The sequence below is a fragment of the Pelobates fuscus genome, chromosome 1 (assembly GCF_036172605.1).
Source record: "Pelobates fuscus isolate aPelFus1 chromosome 1, aPelFus1.pri, whole genome shotgun sequence".
Classification (NCBI taxonomy): domain Eukaryota; kingdom Metazoa; phylum Chordata; class Amphibia; order Anura; family Pelobatidae; genus Pelobates; species Pelobates fuscus.
Window position 1 is genome coordinate 213,459,080 of NC_086317.1, and position 21,077 is coordinate 213,480,156.

Consider the following 21,077-nt stretch of genomic DNA (forward strand, 5'->3'; position numbering starts at 1 on the left):
ATAACATGGTTTGCATCATTCTTTAAAGTGATCCTGTTATGGAAAAATAAACTTACCTGAAATTGCTCCCATATACATTGAATACACCACATATCACAAAGATACATGGTATATTCCTTGTAAAATAAATATTTACTCACATTTCTCCCTCTACAGCACCGCTTCGTGTAACACCCACCTCCTGGCAGTCCTCTGCTCTGCCTACAGTCTTCTCTGATTTGCTCTGCTTAGGACACATCACAAAGCAGGGCAAATCTTGTCAGTAACGTCGCCACACTGACTTTGTTGCCGGTCTGCCAGAGTCAGAACGGAGCGACATCGTGTAACTCTTTTCCTGTACTCGGTTGCCAGTGTTAGAAGTGCCAGCTTGTAAGTTTCCATAGCAGCCATGCGCTGTGGTTGCTATCGGTGGAGAGCAGTGGGACCTCCTGTGGTAGGTCTTTTCTGCATTCCCTTGTCAGTCAATGCCTCAGTGTGCTGACAGCTGGGATAGCTCCTTATCTATACATTTGCTAACAAAGTTGTTTGGGGCATGACAGGTTCCCTTTCAGATTTTGTGAAAAGAAAACTTAGAACGGACAGGATGTGCATGTGCTCATCTGAAATACAAGTTTCTTCATAATGCAGGAGCACAAATGTTGCCCCATATATTTGTATACAATGCAATTATACCATTATTATACACTATCAATTGGTACACAATATAAGTTTGTTTTTTTTGTTTTTTTTTCTTTTATAGGAAATTCCTTCAGTTTTCCTGAATGACAATGGCCAAAGATATCCTAGATCCATCAGGAAAGTCAATGGTAAGAATACTTTTCTTATTGCAGAAATGAAACCACAATAGATTTGCCATTGTGCCAGCTACATCATTTGATGGTCACTTACAATATTGCATTCCAAGTTTTACTCAGTAATAGCAGAAGAAGAGCCTCTTGAGCCTGTATGGAAAGTCTACAGAATAGTAATGTTTTACATCACATGCTTGATGGGAACTTCCCCTTTACCACTTTATTGAGATGAAATGGTCTGGGCGCCTTTAGGGTTCCTGTAATTTATACTTTTTAACCATAATTCCTATCTCCATAAGTGTAGACATGATATTTGTGTGAAATTTTAAATAGTGCTGTTGTAGAAAGCAGAGAAATGTTTGGTGCAGAACTATAACTGTAATTGCAAACAATAAGTTCCAAACACACATCATTTTACTATACTATAATTTTAAATAATCCACACTAAGGTCGATATTGTAATACAAAAACGCTTTATACGTGGTAATATGCTATTATATATCATTGAGGCAGCTTCCATGAACCAATAATGGGAAACATCTGAAATAAGGGATCATTTAAATCCGATGAAGTGAACCTAGTGCATGTGCTGAATTGTAGTAGGTGCTGTAATAGGTAATCATAGGCTGGGTACACAGTTTAAGTGGAATGTTGTTTTTTTCTGTTTCTCAAGACAGTAGGTGAGCCCAATTTTTCAAGCAAATTCACAGTGAATTCACCTTTGAAAGATGCACATTGTTGAGTTTTGTGCAATGTCTGGGATGCAGTTGCAGTAGGAATCTCTGCCCAGACAAGGAAGTGACTCATCCAATCAGAAGCCTCTCATTCTGTTCACTGGGGTCTAAAGTATCTCATACATGCCTGTCTAACACAACTAAAGTTCAGCCCCTTACATCAGTTCTATCCTTTATATCAAACTGGCTGTACAAGCAGTGACTGTACACAGTGATCTGTCATTAGTAAAACTGTGCATATCTGTAGCTGTACCTCCATTTCTTTCTCAGAGGCTTTTTGGGGAAGTGAAAACTTGAAAATCATGTGCCTATCAATCAGTTTTTCGGGGGGGTCTTCCCTGAAGTTCAAATTACCCGTGCGTTGTGAATGAAAACATTGATTCTTGTCGCATTGCTGAACAACTGAAAGAACCCTACCTTTCAGTAGGACATTCAAGCAGGACTCCAGTCTGTCTCACACATTGCATTATTCTGCAAGGACAATGGTGAAGCAGTGTGGAAAATTATCAGAAAGGGAAGAGAAGAAATAAAAACTGTAAAAAAAACTAAAATAAACTAAACAGAAGAACTATATACAAGTGTCTGAAATTTAGAAGCTCATCACAAATGTCTTTATAGATAGTATCTTACACCAGAAAGGCTACATAAGATATATCAGGCAATCCTTGTTGTTGGTGGTATCTGCATGCAATGGGCACTCCATTTCATGTATGATGGGAATGTGAGAATATTCTCCCCTTCTGGGCCCAAGTCCATGACTTGGTTATTATTTGCAGACGGCCTAATCTGGTCACCAGCACTATGCCTTTCTTTTCCTAGTGTGTCACCTTTCCCACAACAGGCCTTGACAACCAATATTGTCCTAGTGGTCAAGAGCTTAATTGTTCTCCAATGGAGGAACAAAGTATACCCCACTTATCAGGAGCGTCTGAGCTCTAAAATTCATGTCAATCTTACAAACTGTTGCTCAACATTGAAATATGGTACTTTTTCTATATCAATATTTTTATTACTGGAACTCTATAGAATACAAATTTTTAAAAATTAAAATGACCTGTGTTTTGTTGATGGCCAGAAACAATGGGTCTCCTTGCACTATATCCTATGCAATGAGCTCAAGTTGTTCTGTCTTCTGGCATGTCCCTTTTAAGTTCCAATTATTTGATTTGATTAGTTGGCTACTTGCTATTGATTGCTGTTTAATTAGCTATTGTTTGCAAATACGCAGAGACCTACCCAGGTGTTAAACATTCCTAGTAAGTGGTGATTTTAGGAGTTCTATAAGAGTTGTTGTCATTAGCTTGGCTAATATAGCTTGGTTGCTTCATCTAAGTGTGTGGTTGGATATATTCTGGAGAGTGTTGCTTCTAAGTGTGTGGTTGGATATATTATGGAGAGTGTTGCTTCTAAGTGTGTGGTTGCAGATATTCCGGAGAGTGTTGCTTCTAAGTGTGTGGTTGGATATATTCTGGAGAGTGTTGCTTCTAAGTGTGTGGTTGTAGATATTCTGGAGATAACCTGGAGGTAATATGAGGTATTCAGGAGGATAAATACAAAGTTAAGATTAATTCGATTTAAATTATTCACCTCATTGGAATGGCAGACTTAGTTCAGTGTAATAGTTGCTATGCATTTGTTTCCCGTTCCACTTTTTGGAGGTTTGGTTGTTGTCTAATCTGTAGACAGTTCTCTATCTTGCGGCAGGAGATTGTATTTTTGAAGTCTGAGATTTGTAAATTATTTGGTAAACAAACTCAGGCTGGAACTGCTGCAAAGCCACGGCCACAGAGACGTACTAGGAGTGGCAGATGGATCACTGTAGGATCTGGTAGACTTAGAGTTGTGGATAAAAGGCATATTGCACAGTCTGTTGCTCTACATAATTCATTTTCTGCACTTTCAGAGTGTAGTGGTGTTGTGGAGAGAGGCACTGAGGCCAGTGGTGTATTTTGGATTTGTGCTGCCCTAGGCTCGACTAAATTCAGGCACCCCCCAAAATCTAAATTTGCCCCCCCAATTCATGTCAAGGCCACTTTTTTGACTGACAGATACAGGCCCTCATTGATACATGCACTGATATACACTCACTGACAAATACACAGTCATTGGCACATACATACAGTCATTGGCACACACTGTTTAACCAACACATTCAGTGAAGGGCACGCACTCTCAGATACACATAAAATGACATACACACACTGACACACACTCACAGGCACACCCATTCTCACTGAAAGACACACACTTTCACTCACTCACAGACACACACTGACAGCTACACTCACTTACTCACAGTAAGGTGGACAACCCCAGAACATGAGGCAAACAAGGCATTTGTCTGGGAGCTTAGGGTGGCGTTTTTTTGGGGGCCCCCCCCTGAAAGTGCCGCCCTAGGCAAATGCCTTATTTGCCTTGTGGTAAATACATCCCTGACTGAGGCTAGTGGTGTTGTGGAGAGAGGCTTGGAGACTATGGTGAGGCCTAATAGAAAGCAGTTGTTGTTGGGGGATTCCATCATAAGAGCTGTGGAGATGGACAATGGTGGTCTTGTGAGGTATCTTCCCGGAGCTACTGCTCACAGAGACAGGAGACGTATCTGTAATATTGTTAAGCGAGCAAAGCAGGAAGGCGAATTGGATGTACTTGTCCATCTAGGGACAAATTACTTGGCTTGCAATGAGGTTTCAGAGGTTAAGGACGTTTTTAGTGTTTTTGCCAATGATATACGGCAGGTTGCTTCCACACTGTCATTCTCAGAAGTTCTGCCTGTGCATAACACTCAGAACGACAGGCGGATGCGTATTAGGGACTTTAACTTGTGGCTTGGTGAATGGTGTCGGGAGAAAGCATTTGGCTTTATTTCTCATGGTAGCTCTGTTTGAAATGGAATTAAACTGTACAAAAAAGATGGTTTGCATCTTTCTCAAACGGGAACAAATGTTCTCAGTGAGCAGTTTAGAGGTTTTGCTAGGATGTATTTAAACTAGGAGGGGGGACGCAAAAGGGTGATAAAACATAAATCCAATTGTCCCCCAAAGCAAGGACAGAAGGTGCCTGTAGCAAGTGTGTTAAAAAATTATAAGCTTAGGGGCGGAGCCTAACCTTCAATGGAGTAAGACGTGTGCTCCCCTAGCTCTCCTACCCCGGGCATACAATCAGCATCCATCAGCCTCCACAAAGGTGCATCTCACCCCCAAAACCGACTGAAGACCCACAGCAACCCCACCACTACACAACCAGATGGGGGGAACTAAAAAAAGAAAAGAATCCACGCCGTCAGTGGCCACAATGTTCCGCGCCAAAGAAGACAAACCGCCATCTTGGGCCCAGAGTCAGGCTGACACGGGCTCAGACTCCGACGAGAGCGGCCGAGAAACCTCAGATACATCTCCACTTACCAAAGATGATCTCCGGAAAATGCTCCGAGAAACATCGGCCGACATCAAGGCCTACACTACCGCGGCGCTTGAAAAGCAAATATCAGGCCTCAAAGAAGACATGGAGGCTCTGGCCTCCCGCACGGGCGCCACGGAACGCCTCATAAAAGAGACCCAGACGCAAACAGCCTCCCAAGGCAAAACAATTGAAAACCTGATGGACAGGGTACACTTTCTGGAAGATGGCCTGGAAGACTTAAACAACAGATCCCGCAGGCAAAATATCCGCATACGGGGCCTACCAGAAACAGTCTTACCAGACGCAATACTGCCGACCGTTACTGCAGTATTCCACTCCCTATTACCGGATACCCCAGAGCAGGACATATACATTGAGCGGGCACACCGGGCGCTAAGGCCACCGATGTTCAACACAAACATCCCCAGAGATATAATCGTGAAGCTCCTACACTTCCCGATAAAAGAAAAACTCATGAATGCGGCCAGAAGTCACCCACCACTGTACCAAGGTCAACAGCTACACTTTTATCAAGACTTGGCACCCTCCACATTGCGGAAACGCCGAGAACTGAAACCCCTCACCACCGCACTACTAGAAACTGGATGGCGCTACATGTGGGGGCACCCCTTTCGACTGACCGTAAAGAAAGGAGAACAAACCTTCACCCTCCATCAGGTTACGGACATGCAAGACTTCGCAGCACATCTGGGAATCCCCCTGCGATATCCCCCGACGGACCCCATCCGCCCTACCCCTGGAGATAACAGCCGTAAAGACAGACCCCGCATTACCGCGAACCGCATGCAAGCAAGGCGCAATCCGACACCGGCCTCACAGGACTCTACCCAAACGGACACTTGAACGGCTCCACAAGCAGCCGCCAGTACTACCCTGGCAGACCCAATCAAGGCAGACAGACCCACTCCGCGAACACGGTCCAAGGACACTGTTCCTCTGGTAGTATATTCTACGACAAGTTACACCCCAGTTAATGTTTTTGATTGTTATTATGGTTTATCACAAATGTTGTAGTCAACCGCCAGACCTTGGCACCTTAGGGCTCTATACCCGCTCCCCACAAGGCCCAAACCTGCTAGACCCAAATGTACAGTAAAACTCACGAGCGCAGGGGGCAATGTATAAATCCCACAAACCCCAAACCCTGACCGGGAAGAGAGGAGGCCTCCCAACCGCACTAACCACTCGCCCCGGGTCATAACAGGCCGCGAGGCTAAGAAAAAGACTTCCCCCGGTCTCCTTAAGCCCAATATCACCACCCCGACCCCTGCGCAACCCAACCCAGCACCTCGAGTAACGAATCACATTAAGACCACACACCGGTGCCACCGGACGGTCTCTCCTCCCCACTCCCAGCACTTAAAGCAGAGGGCTGAGGGCCCCCCTGGTCCCCTTAAGACCAACTCTAGCAGACCGACCCATACGCAACCCAACCCGGTACACTAAGAATCGAGGTACGCCAAGACCACAAACCGGAGCCAATGGCCAGCTCCTCTCCATCAGCCCCTGCCACCCTTCTCCCTTTATCTCCCTCTAGCAGTAAACGGGTTTGGGGGGGGGGAGGGAGGGGGGGGATGGGGGGGGGAAAGTACATACGATAGAGGCCCACAGAATTTGCAAGGCCTCCTAACCGGATCGAACCGATCTGACACGATCACAGAGCACCTAAGGGGAATCATAGGTTCCCACACGCGGAGGCTACTCCAAAAACGTTAGGTCTGTTTTGTAAAATTTGTCTCACCCTGAAGCACTTCTTATGTATATATTTATGTTCGCAAAAGTACAACATAATCTACTGTTTATATTATGTATAGTATATATAGGACTGTTTTGAGTTACTCTGCACATGGGGGCAATACCAGTTAGCTATATACAGCACCCCACCGGACGACACACCACCCATTACCCCTCAGACAACATGGCACCGCTCCGCCTATGTTTATACATCTAACCCCCTGAAATCAACGAGCATACCACCAACCCCACAGGGACACTATATCCTGACTAACAGACAATTAGAGACATGCAACTAAGACTGTACACCCCGCCCCCACACGCACCCCTGCCCCTCAGCAAAACCACACCAGACTCCCGAACTGTTGAGATGAGACCGCAAGCCTAGCCTGAGCAACCAAGACTACCCACTCAATGACAAGCAAACAATTACATACCTTGCACCTACTGGAACCCACAAGTATTCAGACCCATGCACTACAGCCACCATATCACCAAACAAACATCAACCCCTACATCACCTTCCCAAGACACCGCAATAAGCACACGCAACCAAGGAACCACACTCACACCCAACTGGGGACAGAACCACACACACCATAAACGTGAAAAACACCCTCACAGCCTCACTACCCACTAGACAAACATCAGCCACCCACAGCTTAATAACACACACACCGAACAGCTGAACCCCCGACATACCCACGCTCACGCAAAACAAGACAAAACACTGGAACATTAGACACCCCCACTTAAACCACCTTACTCGAGATGCACCATCGGAGCCAATACAAAAAACCCGGGGACAGAGAGGGAGAGGCGAAGTACCGACCCACCTCCTACCTCAAAACCCCAACCAACCGTACACCACTGGAACCACCCGACCACTAAGCCACTACAAGCACACCCAAACCCTCCATAGCACACAACCAACAAATACCCACCCGCGCAAACCCAACCGCCCACACGACGCCTGGCAACCCGATAGTAAGACCAGGACCCAACAAACCCCCTAGTCTCAGTCCCACCCGGGACACCCGACACCCACACACCCCCCCCCCATACTGCCACCCCTCACCAATTCCCCCCCCGAACTCTCGCCCCCCCCAGTTTACCAAGGACCACGCACGCACCCATAACGCAAACAACAGAACCCAGACAAAACACACAACAAACACAACGCAGCGACTCCCAGCATGCCAGCCACACTGACCTGCCTATCAATAAATTGCAAAGGGCTAAACAACCCGGCCAAACGTCACCAACTTATGAGATGGGCAAACAGATCTAAGGCGGACGTCCTCCTCCTCCAAGAGACGCACTACACCGAAGCCAAACAGTTCCCTCTCCTAAGCCGACATTACCGAATCAATCATTTCGCCAGCTCCCCTCACGACAAACATAACGGAGTAGCTATCGTCATACGAAAATCGTGCCCACTCGCCATCCAACGCACAATAGCAGACCCACAAGGCCGATACCTCACAGGCAAAATAGGCACACACTCGTACGCCTTCACCTCCGTATATGCCCCAAACGTACCCTCTAGCACATTCTGGCAAACGTTACAAGCGCACCTAGCCCTTTTTCCTTCCCACCACTCCATACTTGGAGGGGACTTCAACGCCACCCCATCACCTTCAGTAGACAGACACCGCACGCGCACGCACACCCAACACAAACAACCAACGGCCAAAGCCGACAAACTGCTCTCATCATTCATCTCACGCACCCACCTACTAGACGCCTGGAGATCACAACACCCAACATCCCTGGACTACACCTTCTTTTCACACCCACACCACTCATACTCCCGTATCGATCTCTTCCTCATCTCCCCAGCACTAGCACCGCAAGTCCACACCACATCCATAGGCCCCATTACATGGTCTGACCACGCAGAAATAACGCTCACAATCAGCCTGCCATGCACAGTCAGACCATGGTCTTGGAGACTAAATCCCCACCTGCTGCACAACCCACGAATCAGACAAGAGGTAGACAGAGCCCTCACAGAATACTTTCAATTAAACACAGACGCGGACACTTCGGAAGGGACACTTTGGGCAGCCCATAAGGCAGTAATCAGGGGAGTCCTAATAAACCAGGCGACGATCCACAAAAAACAACAGATTGCACATCTAGAAAGCGCACTCAAAACCCTCAGAACCCTCGAAGCAAAACACAAAATCGACCCAACGCAGGAGCTAACCGAACAAATAAAAAAATGCCAAACAGACATCAAAACACATATGGCAAAAGACTCCACAAAAGCCTTGCTATGGTCAAAGCAACTTTTTTATGATAAAGCCAACAAAGCCGACACCCTACTCGCACGAAAACTCAAACAGAGATCCGAAAATAAACAGATACACAAGATACGCACCCCAGACGGGTCAGTCACAGAGGCCCCAAACGAAATCGCCAGCGTCTTCCAAAAATACTACGAGGCTCTATATGACCACTCACCGGAAGCACGCCACAACCCAACACCTATCGAAACACTCACAGAACGCTACCTCAACCACGTAACATTACCCACCCTTAATGGAGAAACAGCACAATCGCTGGCCAACCCCATATTAACAGTTGAAATTGCAAGGGCCATTAAAGCCCTGAAACCCAACAAGAGCCCGGGCCCGGACGGATTCACCGGGCTCTACTACAAAACGTACGCCCCCATCCTGATCCCACACCTATGCAACCTGTACAATGCTATATTAAACGGCGACCCCCTACCAAAAGACATGCTACAAGCCAACATCTGCCTCCTCCCAAAACCCAACAAATCTCACTTAGAACCAGGACACTACCGACCGATCTCCCTCCTCAACGTTGACATAAAACTGTTTACCAAAATCCTCGCCGACCGACTGAACCCCCTCATACCCAAACTAATACATCCAGACCAAGTAGGCTTCATACCGGCACGACAGGCCAGCGACAACACGAGACGGACGTACGACCTCATATGGACGGCACAGACTAGACACATACCAACCCTCTTTCTATCACTAGACGCAGAAAAAGCCTTCGACAGACTATTATGGCCCTTCCTATTCGCTACCCTACTCAAATTCGGATTCCCACAAACATTCATAACCGCTCTACAAGTATTATACGCCACCCCGCAAGCCCATCTCCTACTACCATTAACGCACCCCCCTTCCTTCACAATATATAACGGCACACGTCAGGGATGCCCCCTATCCCCACTCCTCTTCGCGCTCTCCCTAGAACCACTCCTGCAATCACTCAGATCAGACGAAAGCATACAAGGACTGAAAATCCGCGAGGAGGAATATAAAACGGCTGCATATGCAGATGACCTACTCATTACAATAACAGAACCAACAACATCCCTCCCACCACTTCTTCAAGCCCTAGAGACCTACGCTAAAGTATCTGGATACAAACTGAACATCGACAAGACCGAAGTCCTGGCCATCCATTTAGACACCCCCACTAAAACAGCCATACGCCTAACTTGCCCCTTTGACTTCACGCCCACATATATAAAATACCTAGGTATTGCCATACCAACGGACCTCTCCCGCAGCTATGAACTAAACTACACCCCCACGATCCAAAAAATCAAACAAGACATAGACAAATGGCAAAACATGCCGATATCATGGCTGGGCAGGCTAACATCGATTAAGATGAACGTCCTACCAAGACTTTTATACTTATTCCAAACCCTACCAATCCCGATCAATCACGCAGATTTTAAACAACTACAAACTACCATCGATAAATTCATCTGGGCCAACAGACGTACCAGGATTAAAAGACAGACCCTATACGTCCCCAACAAAGCAGGGGGTCTAGGCCTCCCACATCTCATCCATTATTATCAGGCAGCCCAGCTAACACAAGCACAACACGGGCACGCCCCCAGCGGTACCAAGCGATGGGTAGACCTAGAGCACGATATCTTTGGTAGAGACTTCCCCTCACTGTATATTTGGCTCCCCAGAACAGCCAGACCCCACCTACCCCAAACATCACCTGCAATCCTCAACACAATCAAAATATGGGACAAAGTAACCCCAAAAAGCGGCTTGACCTCGCAACCCTCACCACTGACGCCGATACTTCGCAACACACACTTCCCACCCGGCATGACACCGAAAGACTCCGCCCGCTTCGAAGAAAACGACCTCACACGACTACACCACTTCTACAGAAACCGACAACCGATACCATTCGCAGACCTTCCACAAACCACACCATTCCGCACCTTCGACATGTTCCGCCACCTACAACTCAGAAGCTTCCTAGAAACACCAACAATTACACAGGCCGGCACAAAACCACTCACGCCCTTTGAGAAACACTGCCTACAAAACCCAACGCATAAAGGACAAATCTCCCAGCTATACACCCACATAATCCAAAACGTTAAGGACGGCGCACTCACATACGTGTCGGCTTGGGAGAGGGATATAGGGCAGGCCGAGGACCCATCAGACTGGGCAAACATATGGGAGGCCACAGCCTCCATATCCATATGTGTAAATCACAAGGAACAAGCGTACAAGACGTTATTAAGATGGTACGTCACCCCTCTAAAACTTAAACAGATGGGCAGGTCAAGCACTGACCTATGCTGGAAAGGCTGCGGACACAGAGGCACTTACATACACATGTGGTGGGACTGTGTCCATACCACACAAGTATGGAACCAAATAGAAAGAATGGTCTCACAGATCCTCCACACTGACATCCCACATGACCCATGGATATGGCTCCTATCCAAACCCATGGCCAACACACCAAGGTCCCACAACAAACTGATAGCCAAAATCGCGCTTGCCACCAGAAGAGCCATCGCCGAAAAATGGGGTAGCCCAGACACACCCACACTGGACACAGTGAAGAGAAAAATAAAGGACACAATTAAAATGGACGAATTGTCCGCACTGATCCACGACACAACTAAAAATTTCAAAAAAATTTGGGACCCGTGGTTCTATGCATTCCCATTAACGACCTAGCCAACAACCAACACTAACATAACACAACACCTCACAAACCCAATAACCACACACACCCTAAGACCATAACCCTACCCCTCCCATCCCCTCCCCTGAACCTGAAGACCATCCACACACCCCCCCATACCCCCCCCACACTCCCCCACAGTCCAAGCCGCTGCGCGGACCGAAACCAAATGCCAACCCAAGGATAAAGGACCCACATAACTAGGAGACAGCTCCACATTGGACACCTAGGGCACACACGAACACCTACCAATGCTCAACTGAACACCGACACACCAGAGATTCGCACTCCACACCACACTACATACAACACCAAAAAGTCACCCGACCTGCACTCAAACCGACGTCCTACGACAGCCAACGAACTATTTAAAGCACGAAGAACATCTGACATGGACCAGAACAACACGAATAATCACCCACCCCGACCCCCCCCCTCACACGAGGGGAGCCCGAACCCCAACGAACCGACCCGATCACCTCTATAAGCAAACACGAGGGGCACAACAAAACCCCCAAGAAACCATAACATAAACTGAACCCCTCAGTCTCAAATACGCTACCCAGACCACTAGAACAAGTCACACTACAAGAGACTTGAACATTCACTTGGACAAAATAGCCGACAACGAACAAAACAGAGCTACTGTCCATATGTATAAACCAACAAAATGCCTATATGTAAACATACTGTATAGCATATACTTTTCCTTAACCAATCTCTTACCCCCCCGCTTCCATTCTGTACCCATGAAACCCTATCAAAATACACAAAGCTGATAAGAATGTACACCGAAATGATATATTGGTTTGCTTTGTTCGCATACTGTTAAAAACACTCGTTTGTTATGTGCAATGTGTATTTTAAACCTTGAACCTCCCATTTTCTTTTCTGTACCCCCACCCCATAAAACAAAAAATCTTCCAAAATAAAGAATTTATAAAAAAAATAAAAAAAAAAATTATAAGCTTAGAGTCATGTCTACAAATGCTCGCAGTTTAGGGAATAAGATCCATGAGCTTGTGGCAATAATGGCAACTGATAGTGTAGATTTAGTCGCTGTTACTGAGACATGGTATAATGAGAATAATGACTGGGACATTGGAATACTAGGGTACTCTTTATATAGAAAAGACAGGGAAGGCAGTAAAGGGGGAGGGGTGGCCCTGTATGTGAAGGGTATCATAAAATCTAGCCTAATAAAAGTTAGTGAGGCGAACATAGTGTCAGGGTACCTGAGGCCTCTACCTCTAAGGGAGGTAGAGACTTGGTGGTGTATCCGTCCAGGCGAGCGGTTTCCTCCGTTCCTCGCGGTTCATCCAGTCACTTAAACACCGGCCGCGAGGAATCCACGTCCTTTTCTAGCAGGACGCTCAATACGTGACGTCATGACGCTATCACGAGCGATCTGTCACTCAAGTGTCCGATATCCAATCGGTACTTGTCAGAGGCGTGATTTCCATCCAGAGCCAGGGTATTTAAGCTTACTCCTTACTTCAGCTCATTGCCCTGTCGTGGTTCTAGCTTGTCTAGTCACTCAGTGCTCTGGTATTCTAGTTTGCTCTATTGGTTTTGACTCGGCTCGTTGTACTACCCTGCTTCTCTGTTATCCCTTGACCCGGCTTGTCTCTCGCTTATCTGTCTTCTCCTTCCCTCGACCTCGGCTTGTCTCTGACTATTCTTTACTCTCGGTACGTTAGTCCGGCCATTCTAAGGCCCGGTATACGTACCTTTCCACTCTTTGTACGCTGCGTGTTGGATCCCTGTCCCGATCCTGACATTACGACAGGGCCAATGGATCCTGCAGGTACAAACAGTCAGCTTGGTTCTTCGGATCCCAGGTTTGACGCCATGGAACATAGGATGGATCAGATGGCTTTGGCACTACAGGCACTTTTGTCTCGTGCTAGTAATCCACCTGAGGAGACACGTACTCCTTCTATCTCTCCTGCAGTCTCAGGTCTAGAGGTAGCCACTGTAGGTGCTTCTTCCCGTATTACCCCACCAGTACGTTATGGCGGGTCACCGGAGAAGTGTCGTGGCTTTCTAAACCAGATTAGCATCCATTTCGAATTACAACCCCGCTCTTATCCTACAGATAGAGCAAAGGTTGGATTTATTATTACTCTGCTCATTGAAAAAGCTTTGAGATGGGCCAATCCTTTATGGGAGAATGATAATCCACTAGTCTATAATTATAATGCCTTTGTAGCTGCGTTTAGAAGAACTTTTGACCCTCCTGGCAGAAAGGTCAATGCAGCTAGATTAATGTTGCGCCTTAAACAGGACAATCGAACACTTGTGGATTATGCACTAGAGTTCAGATCCTTGGCGGCAGAAGTTAAGTGGAACGAACAGGCTTATATAGATGTGTTTCTGAATGGGTTATCAGATGTAATTCTTGACGAGGTCGCTACTAGAGAACTCCCTGAAAATTTGGAGGATTTAATTTCTTTTATATCTCGTATTGATGAACGCTTAAGAGAGAGGCAGAACACTCGAGATAGGACCCGTAGACCCTCCTTTAAACTAGCGCCTACCTTTCAAATCTCTGAGTTCGAAGACTTACGTATTCCTGAACCTATGCAGATAGGCAGTACTCATCTCACTGAAAGGGAGAGACAGTACAGGAGAAGGGAGGGTTTATGTATGTATTGTGGAGTCAGGGGTCATTTACGCCTAAATTGTCCCAATCGTTCGGGAAACGCTCGCACCTAAGTTCCTCTAGAGGACAGGCCTTGGGTGTTTCTACTTTGTCCTCTATTCACAACTACAAGGAGCTCAGGCTTGTGTTACCCGTTTCTTTAAAGTGGGAGAAGGGAGTAGTTAAGACTATGGCACTAATCGATTCTGGAGCTGCTGAGAGCTTTATAGATCAGGGTTTTGCTGCCAAGCATACTATTCCATCCCAGTTAAAAGAGACACCTCTGGCTGTCGAGGCCATCGATGGTAGACCATTACTTGAGCCTGTTATTTTCCATGAGACCATACCGATTAACTTGACTGTTGGCATCCTGCATAAAGAGGATATATCCTTAATGCTCATCTCTTCTCCGTCTATTCCCATAGTCCTGGGGTACTCCTGGCTGAGGAGACACAACCCTATTATTAATTGGGAATCAGGGGAGATAGTTTCGTGGGGAGAGAATTGTCAAGAAAAATGCTTGCGGAAGGTCTTACCTCTTGGATTAACTAATACATCGAATACCTCTGACAATCCTACAGAGACACAAATTCCGCCTCAGTATCTAGATTTAAAGGCAGTATTTGACAAAAAGAAAGCCGATACCTTACCCCCACACAGGTCCTTTGATTGCAAAATTAACCTACTCCCTGGTACCATGCCTCCCAGAGGTCATGTATACCCATTATCTATAAAGGAGAACTCAGTCCTAGAGGAATATATTCACGAGAATTTAGACAAGGGATTCATCAGGAGGTCCTCCTCCCCTGCCGGGGCTGGATTTTTTTTTGTTAAAAAGAAAGATGGTTCTTTGAGACCTTGTATTGATTATCGAGGCTTGAATAAGATAACCATTAAAAATGCCTACCCGATTCCCTTGATCACCGAACTCTTCGATCGTTTGAAGGGCTCTACAATTTTCACCAAGTTAGACCTCAGAGGGGCATATAACTTGGTGAGAATCCAGCAGGGACATGAGTGGATGACGGCATTCAATACTCGATATGGTCACTATGAATATACTGTTATGCCTTTTGGGTTATGCAATGCGCCAGCGGTATTCCAAGATCTGATAAACGAGGTTCTTAGGGAATTTCAGCAAGAGTGCGTCATTGTATACCTAGATGATATACTCATTCATTCTAGTGAGATTGAGATTCATCACAAGCAAGTCAGGAGGGTTTTGCACAAGCTTCTCCAGCATGGCTTGTACTGCAAGTTGGAGAAATGTAGCTTTGATCAAACCCAGGTAACCTTTCTCGGCTATGTGATCTCTGGGGAGGGATTTAAGATGGATCCGGATAAGCTCCAATCCATTCTAGAGTGGCCTTTACCCACAGGTCTTAAAGCCATACAGAGATTTATTGGCTTTTCCAATTATTATAGGCGCTTTATTAAGGGCTATTCTTCCATTATTGCACCTATCACGAACATGACCAAACAGGGGGCTGATACTAAGAATTGGACTACTGAAGCTCTCCTTGCGTTCAAGACTCTCAAGGAGCTTTTCGCTTCCGCTCCAATTTTGGTTCACCCTGACACTTCTCTGCCTTTTTTGCTCGAGGTAGACGCATCAGAGACTGGTTTAGGTGCTGTTCTATCTCAAAGGTTGGGTGTTGATAAACCATTACATCCATGTGGATTTTTCTCTAAAAAATTGACCAGTACTGAAAGCAGGTATGACATTGGTGACAGAGAATTACTAGCGGTTATCAAGGCTTTGAAAGAATGGAGACATTTATTGGAAGGTACATTACATCCTGTTACCATTCTGACAGACCACAAAAACTTGTCCTATATCGGAGAGGCCAAGCGCCTGTCCTCCAGGCAGGCTCGTTGGTCGTTGTTTCTTACCCATTTCAATTACGTTCTGACTTACAGACCTGGGTCAAAGAATTCTAAAGCCGATGCACTATCTCGCCAATATGAACCCTCTGCTTCAGTTGAACCACTTTTGTCTTCCATTGTACCCAAATGCAATATTATTGCTAATACCAGTCTCAAAATTCATTCTCCGCTACTTGACCAGATCTTGAAGTCACAACATCTAGCTCCCGGAAACACTCCTGAGGGAAGAAACTTTGTTCCTCCTGAACTTCAACTGGAGCTCTTACAATGTTTTCATGAAAGTAAAATAGCTGGTCATCCTGGTATTCGCAAGACATACTCTCTGATATCCAAGGATTTCTGGTGGCCTTCACTTCGAAAAGATATTGAGGAGTTCGTCGCAGCTTGTGAGACTTGTGCCAAGACTAAACTACCTCATGCATCCCCATGTGGCCTGTTACACCCCTTGGACATTCCTGAGAAACCTTGGTCCTGTTTGTCCATAGACTTTATCGTTGATTTGCCTGCTTCCAAAAGACAGACTGTTATTCTCACGGTGGTGGATAGATTTACTAAGATGGCCCATTTCGTGCCATTACCTAAACTTCCGACTTCTCCTGAATTGGCGGAGATTTTTGCGAGAGAAGTTTTTCGCCTACATGGGATTCCTTCAGAGATTGTTTCTGATAGAGGTTCTCAATTTGTCTCACGTTTCTGGAGATCCTTTTGTTCTCAAATGGGCATCAAATTGAACTTCTCCTCTGCCTATCACCCTCAGTCTAACGGAGCTGCTGAACGTACTAATCAAAAGATCGAACAGTATCTGCGTTGCTTTGTTTCCGAACACCAGGACGATTGGGTCGGTCTGATTCCTTGGGCGGAGTTCGCACACAATAACCTTGTTTGCGATTCAACTCGCTCTAGCCCTTTCTTCATGAACTATGGCTTTCATCCTTCGATTTTTCCTTCGGTTTCCTCTTCTCAGGGGATACCGTCGGTTGATGATCATGTCGCCAACCTGAAGAAATTATGGGATCAGACTCGGCAAATTCTATTACATAGTTCCTCGCTGTTCAAGAAACACGCTGACAAACATAGAAGAGCGGCTCCTGTTTTTGTTCCTGGGGATAGGGTATGGTTGAGTACTAAGAATATTCGCCTAAAAGTTCCATCCATGAAATTTGCTCCTCGCTACATAGGCCCTTACAGGGTTCTCACTCGTATCAATCCGGTTGCGTATCGCCTTGCTCTGCCACCTGCCTTGCGCATTCCTAACTCTTTTCATGTCTCCTTGTTGAAACCCCTCATTTGCAACAAATTCTCCTCTAAGGTCTCCTCGCCTCGTCCTGTTCAGGTGGAGGGTCGGGAGGAGTACGAGGTCAGCTCCATCATTGACTCCAGAATTTCAAGGGGAAAATTGCAATATCTGGTCGACTGGAGGGGATATGGTCCTGAGGAGAGGAGTTGGGTACCTCAGGAGGACGTCCATGCTTCTCGCCTTCGCAGAGCATTTCACCTCCGCTTCCCATCTCGCCCCGGTTCATTCCGCCCGGTGGGCGTATCTGAGAGGGGGGGTACTGTCAGGGTACCTGAGGCCTCTACCTCTAAGGGAGGTAGAGACTTGGTGGTGTATCCGTCCAGGCGAGCGGTTTCCTCCGTTCCTCGCGGTTCATCCAGTCACTTAAACACCGGCCGCGAGGAATCCACGTCCTTTTCTAGCAGGACGCTCAATACGTGACGTCATGACGCTATCACGAGCGATCTGTCACTCAAGTGTCCGATATCCAATCGGTACTTGTCAGAGGCGTGATTTCCATCCAGAGCCAGGGTATTTAAGCTTACTCCTTACTTCAGCTCATTGCCCTGTCATGGTTCTAGCTTGTCTAGTCACTCAGTGCTCTGGTATTCTAGTTTGCTCTATTGGTTTTGACTCGGCTCGTTGTACTACCCTGCTTCTCTGTTATCCCTTGACCCGGCTTGTCTCTCGCTTATCTGTCTTCTCCTTCCCTCGACCTCGGCTTGTCTCTGACTATTCTTTACTCTCGGTACGTTAGTCCGGCCATTCTAAGGCCCGGTATACGTACCTTTCCACTCTTTGTACGCTGCGTGTTGGATCCCTGTCCCGATCCTGACACATAGTCTGTTTGGGTTATGTTAGAATTTGGTAATCACACAGTAACTTGTGTAGGTGTGATTTATAGGCCCCCAGGACAAATTGTAGAGTTAGATAATCTACTAGTTGAGGAAATAGCTAAAATGACAATGAAGGGGGAAGTTATCATCATGGGTGACTTTAATCTTCCTGATGTGAATTGGAAACCAAAAATAGCTGCTTCTGCCAGGAGCACACATATTCTAAACTCCCTACTGGGATTGTCTCTAAAACAAGTCGTTGAGGAGCCAACTCGTAAAGAAGCCATACTAGATTTAGTGTTAACAAATGGAGATTTGGTATCCGATCTTTCTGTGGGTGAAGGTTTAGGATCTAGTGATCATCAGTCAGTGTGGTTTAATATAAGAACAGTGACTGAGTCACACCACACAAAAACAAAAGTTTTAGACTTTAGAAAAACAAACTTTTCTAAAATTAGAATGTGTAAAAGAGTCATTATCAGACTGGAGCAATTTAAATGGAGTCCAAGAGAAATGGGATCATTTAAAAGTTGCATTTAGGGGTGATTATTTCTGATGACTTAAAGGTAGGCAGACAATGTAATAGAGCAGCGGTTAATGCTAGCAGAATGCTTGGTTGTATAGGGAGAGGTATTAGCAATAGAAAGAGGGAAGTGCTCATGCCATTGTACAGAACAATGGTGAGACCTCACTTGGAGTATTGTACGCAGTACTGGAGACCGTATCTTCAGAAGGATATTGATACTTTAGAGAGAGTTCAGAGAAGGGCTACTAAACTGGTTCATGGATTGCAGGATTAAACTTACCAGGAAAGGTTAAAGGATCTTAAGGTGTATAGCTTGGAGGAAAGACGAGACAGGGGGGATATGATAGAAACATTTAAATACATAAAGGGAATCAACACAGTAAAGGAGGAGACTATATTTAAAAGAAGAAAAACTACCACAACAAGAGGACATAGTCTTAAATTAGAGGGACAAAGGTTTAAAAATAGTGATGTCCCGAACTGTTCGTTGGCGAACAGTTCCTGGCGAACATCGCTTGTTCGCGTTCGCCACGGATGGCGAACATATGCGCTGTTCGGTCTGCCCCCTATTCGTCATCATTGAGTAAACTTTGACCCTGTACCTCACAGTCAGCAGACACATTCAATCAGCAGCAGACCATCCCTCCCAGACCCTCCCACCTCCTGGACAGCATCCATTTTACATTCATTGTGAAGCTGCATTCTTAGTGAGAGGAGGGACAGTGTAGCTGCTGCTGATTTGATAGGGAAATTGATAGCTAGGTTAGTGTATTCAGTGTCCACTACAGTCCTGAAGGACTCATCTGATCTCTGCTGTAAGGACAGCACCCCAAAAAGCCCTTTTTAGGGCTAGAACATCAGTCTGCTTTTTTTTTTTCTTTCTGTGTAATGTAATTGCAGTTGCCTGCCTGCCAGCCAGCCTGTGTGTCAGGTTCACAGCATATACTGTGCCCACTTGCCCAGTGCCACCACTCACTCACTGGTGTCACAATAGCTTGCATTTTAAAAAAACCAAAACTTTTTGGACTGTAATATAATAGCAGTCCGTTTCCTTCACTAGTGTGCGTTTCAGGGCCTGCCAGGGCACAGTGTCACACCAGTGCAACTCATATCTGGTGTAACAGTAGTGTACATTTAAAAAATAAATACAATTTTGACTGTAATAGATTGAATAGCAGTTAGTTGTCTGCCCGCGTGTGTGTCAGGCTCACAGCGTATACTGTGCCCACTTGCCCAGTGCCACCACTCATATCTGGTGTCACAATAACTTGCATTTAACAAAAAAATAACTTTTTGGACTGTAATATAATAGCAGTCAGTTTACTTCACTAGTGTGCGTTTCAGGGCTGTGCCAGGGCACAGTGTCACACCAGTGCAACTCATATCTGGTGTAACAGTAGTGTACATTTAAAAAATAAAAAATGTTTTGACCGTAATAGATTGAATAGCAGTTAGTTGTCTGCAAGCGTGTGTGTCAGGCCTACAGCGTCTACTCTGCCAACTTCTGCCACTGCACAGTGCCACTCATATCTGTTGTCACAGTAGCTTGCACGCATAGTACCACTAATCGAAAAAAAATGACAGGCAGAGGCAGGCCACCCCGCAGGGGCCGTCATGGTCGTGGTGCTGTGATTCCCTTTGGCCCTAGAATAATGCCCAGTGTTCAGAGGCCACGTACCCTGAACTTGAAAAGTTCTGAGGACATAGTTGACTGGCTAACACAGGACACCCAATCTTCTACAGCTTCCGCTCGGAACCTTGATGCACCATCCTCCTCCAGCTTAGCTTCGAGCACCTCTCATGTTACCACTCGCCCGCCTGCCGCCACCACCAACACTAGCACCACAGCCGCTTCACTTGATCTGTCAGAGGAGTTATTTACACATCAGTTGGAAGAAATGAGTGATACGCAACCATTATTGCCAGACGATGTAGATAACAGGGATATGTCTCAGTCAGGCAGCATTACACACGTACGGTGTGATGATGATGATGTTGTACCCGCTGCTGCTTCCTTTGCTGAGTTGTCAGATACAAGTGAAGCGGTTGATGATGACGATGCGTCCATGGATGTCACGTGGGTACCCGCTAGAAGAGAAAAAAGGGGGAAAGTTCAGATGGGGAGACAGAGAGGAGGAGGAGGAGACGAGTTGGAAGCAAGGGGAGGTTGTCGCAAGGAGCTAGTGGCACAGTCAGACAGCATGCATCGGCACCCAGGGTCA

General features: G+C 46.2%; 1 protein-coding gene across 5 annotated transcripts in view; it reads left to right on the forward strand.

Moving 5' to 3' along the window:
- SH3D21 (SH3 domain containing 21) overlaps nucleotides 1-21,077 on the forward strand; it is a 122,502-nt gene that overhangs the window by 39,826 nt on the left and 61,599 nt on the right. For all 5 annotated transcript variants that reach the window (XM_063454532.1, XM_063454542.1, XM_063454551.1 and 2 more), the window contains exon 3: nucleotides 740-806. In XM_063454532.1, the coding sequence (XP_063310602.1) occupies nucleotides 740-806 (67 nt within the window). The remainder of the gene's footprint in view (nucleotides 1-739; nucleotides 807-21,077) is intronic.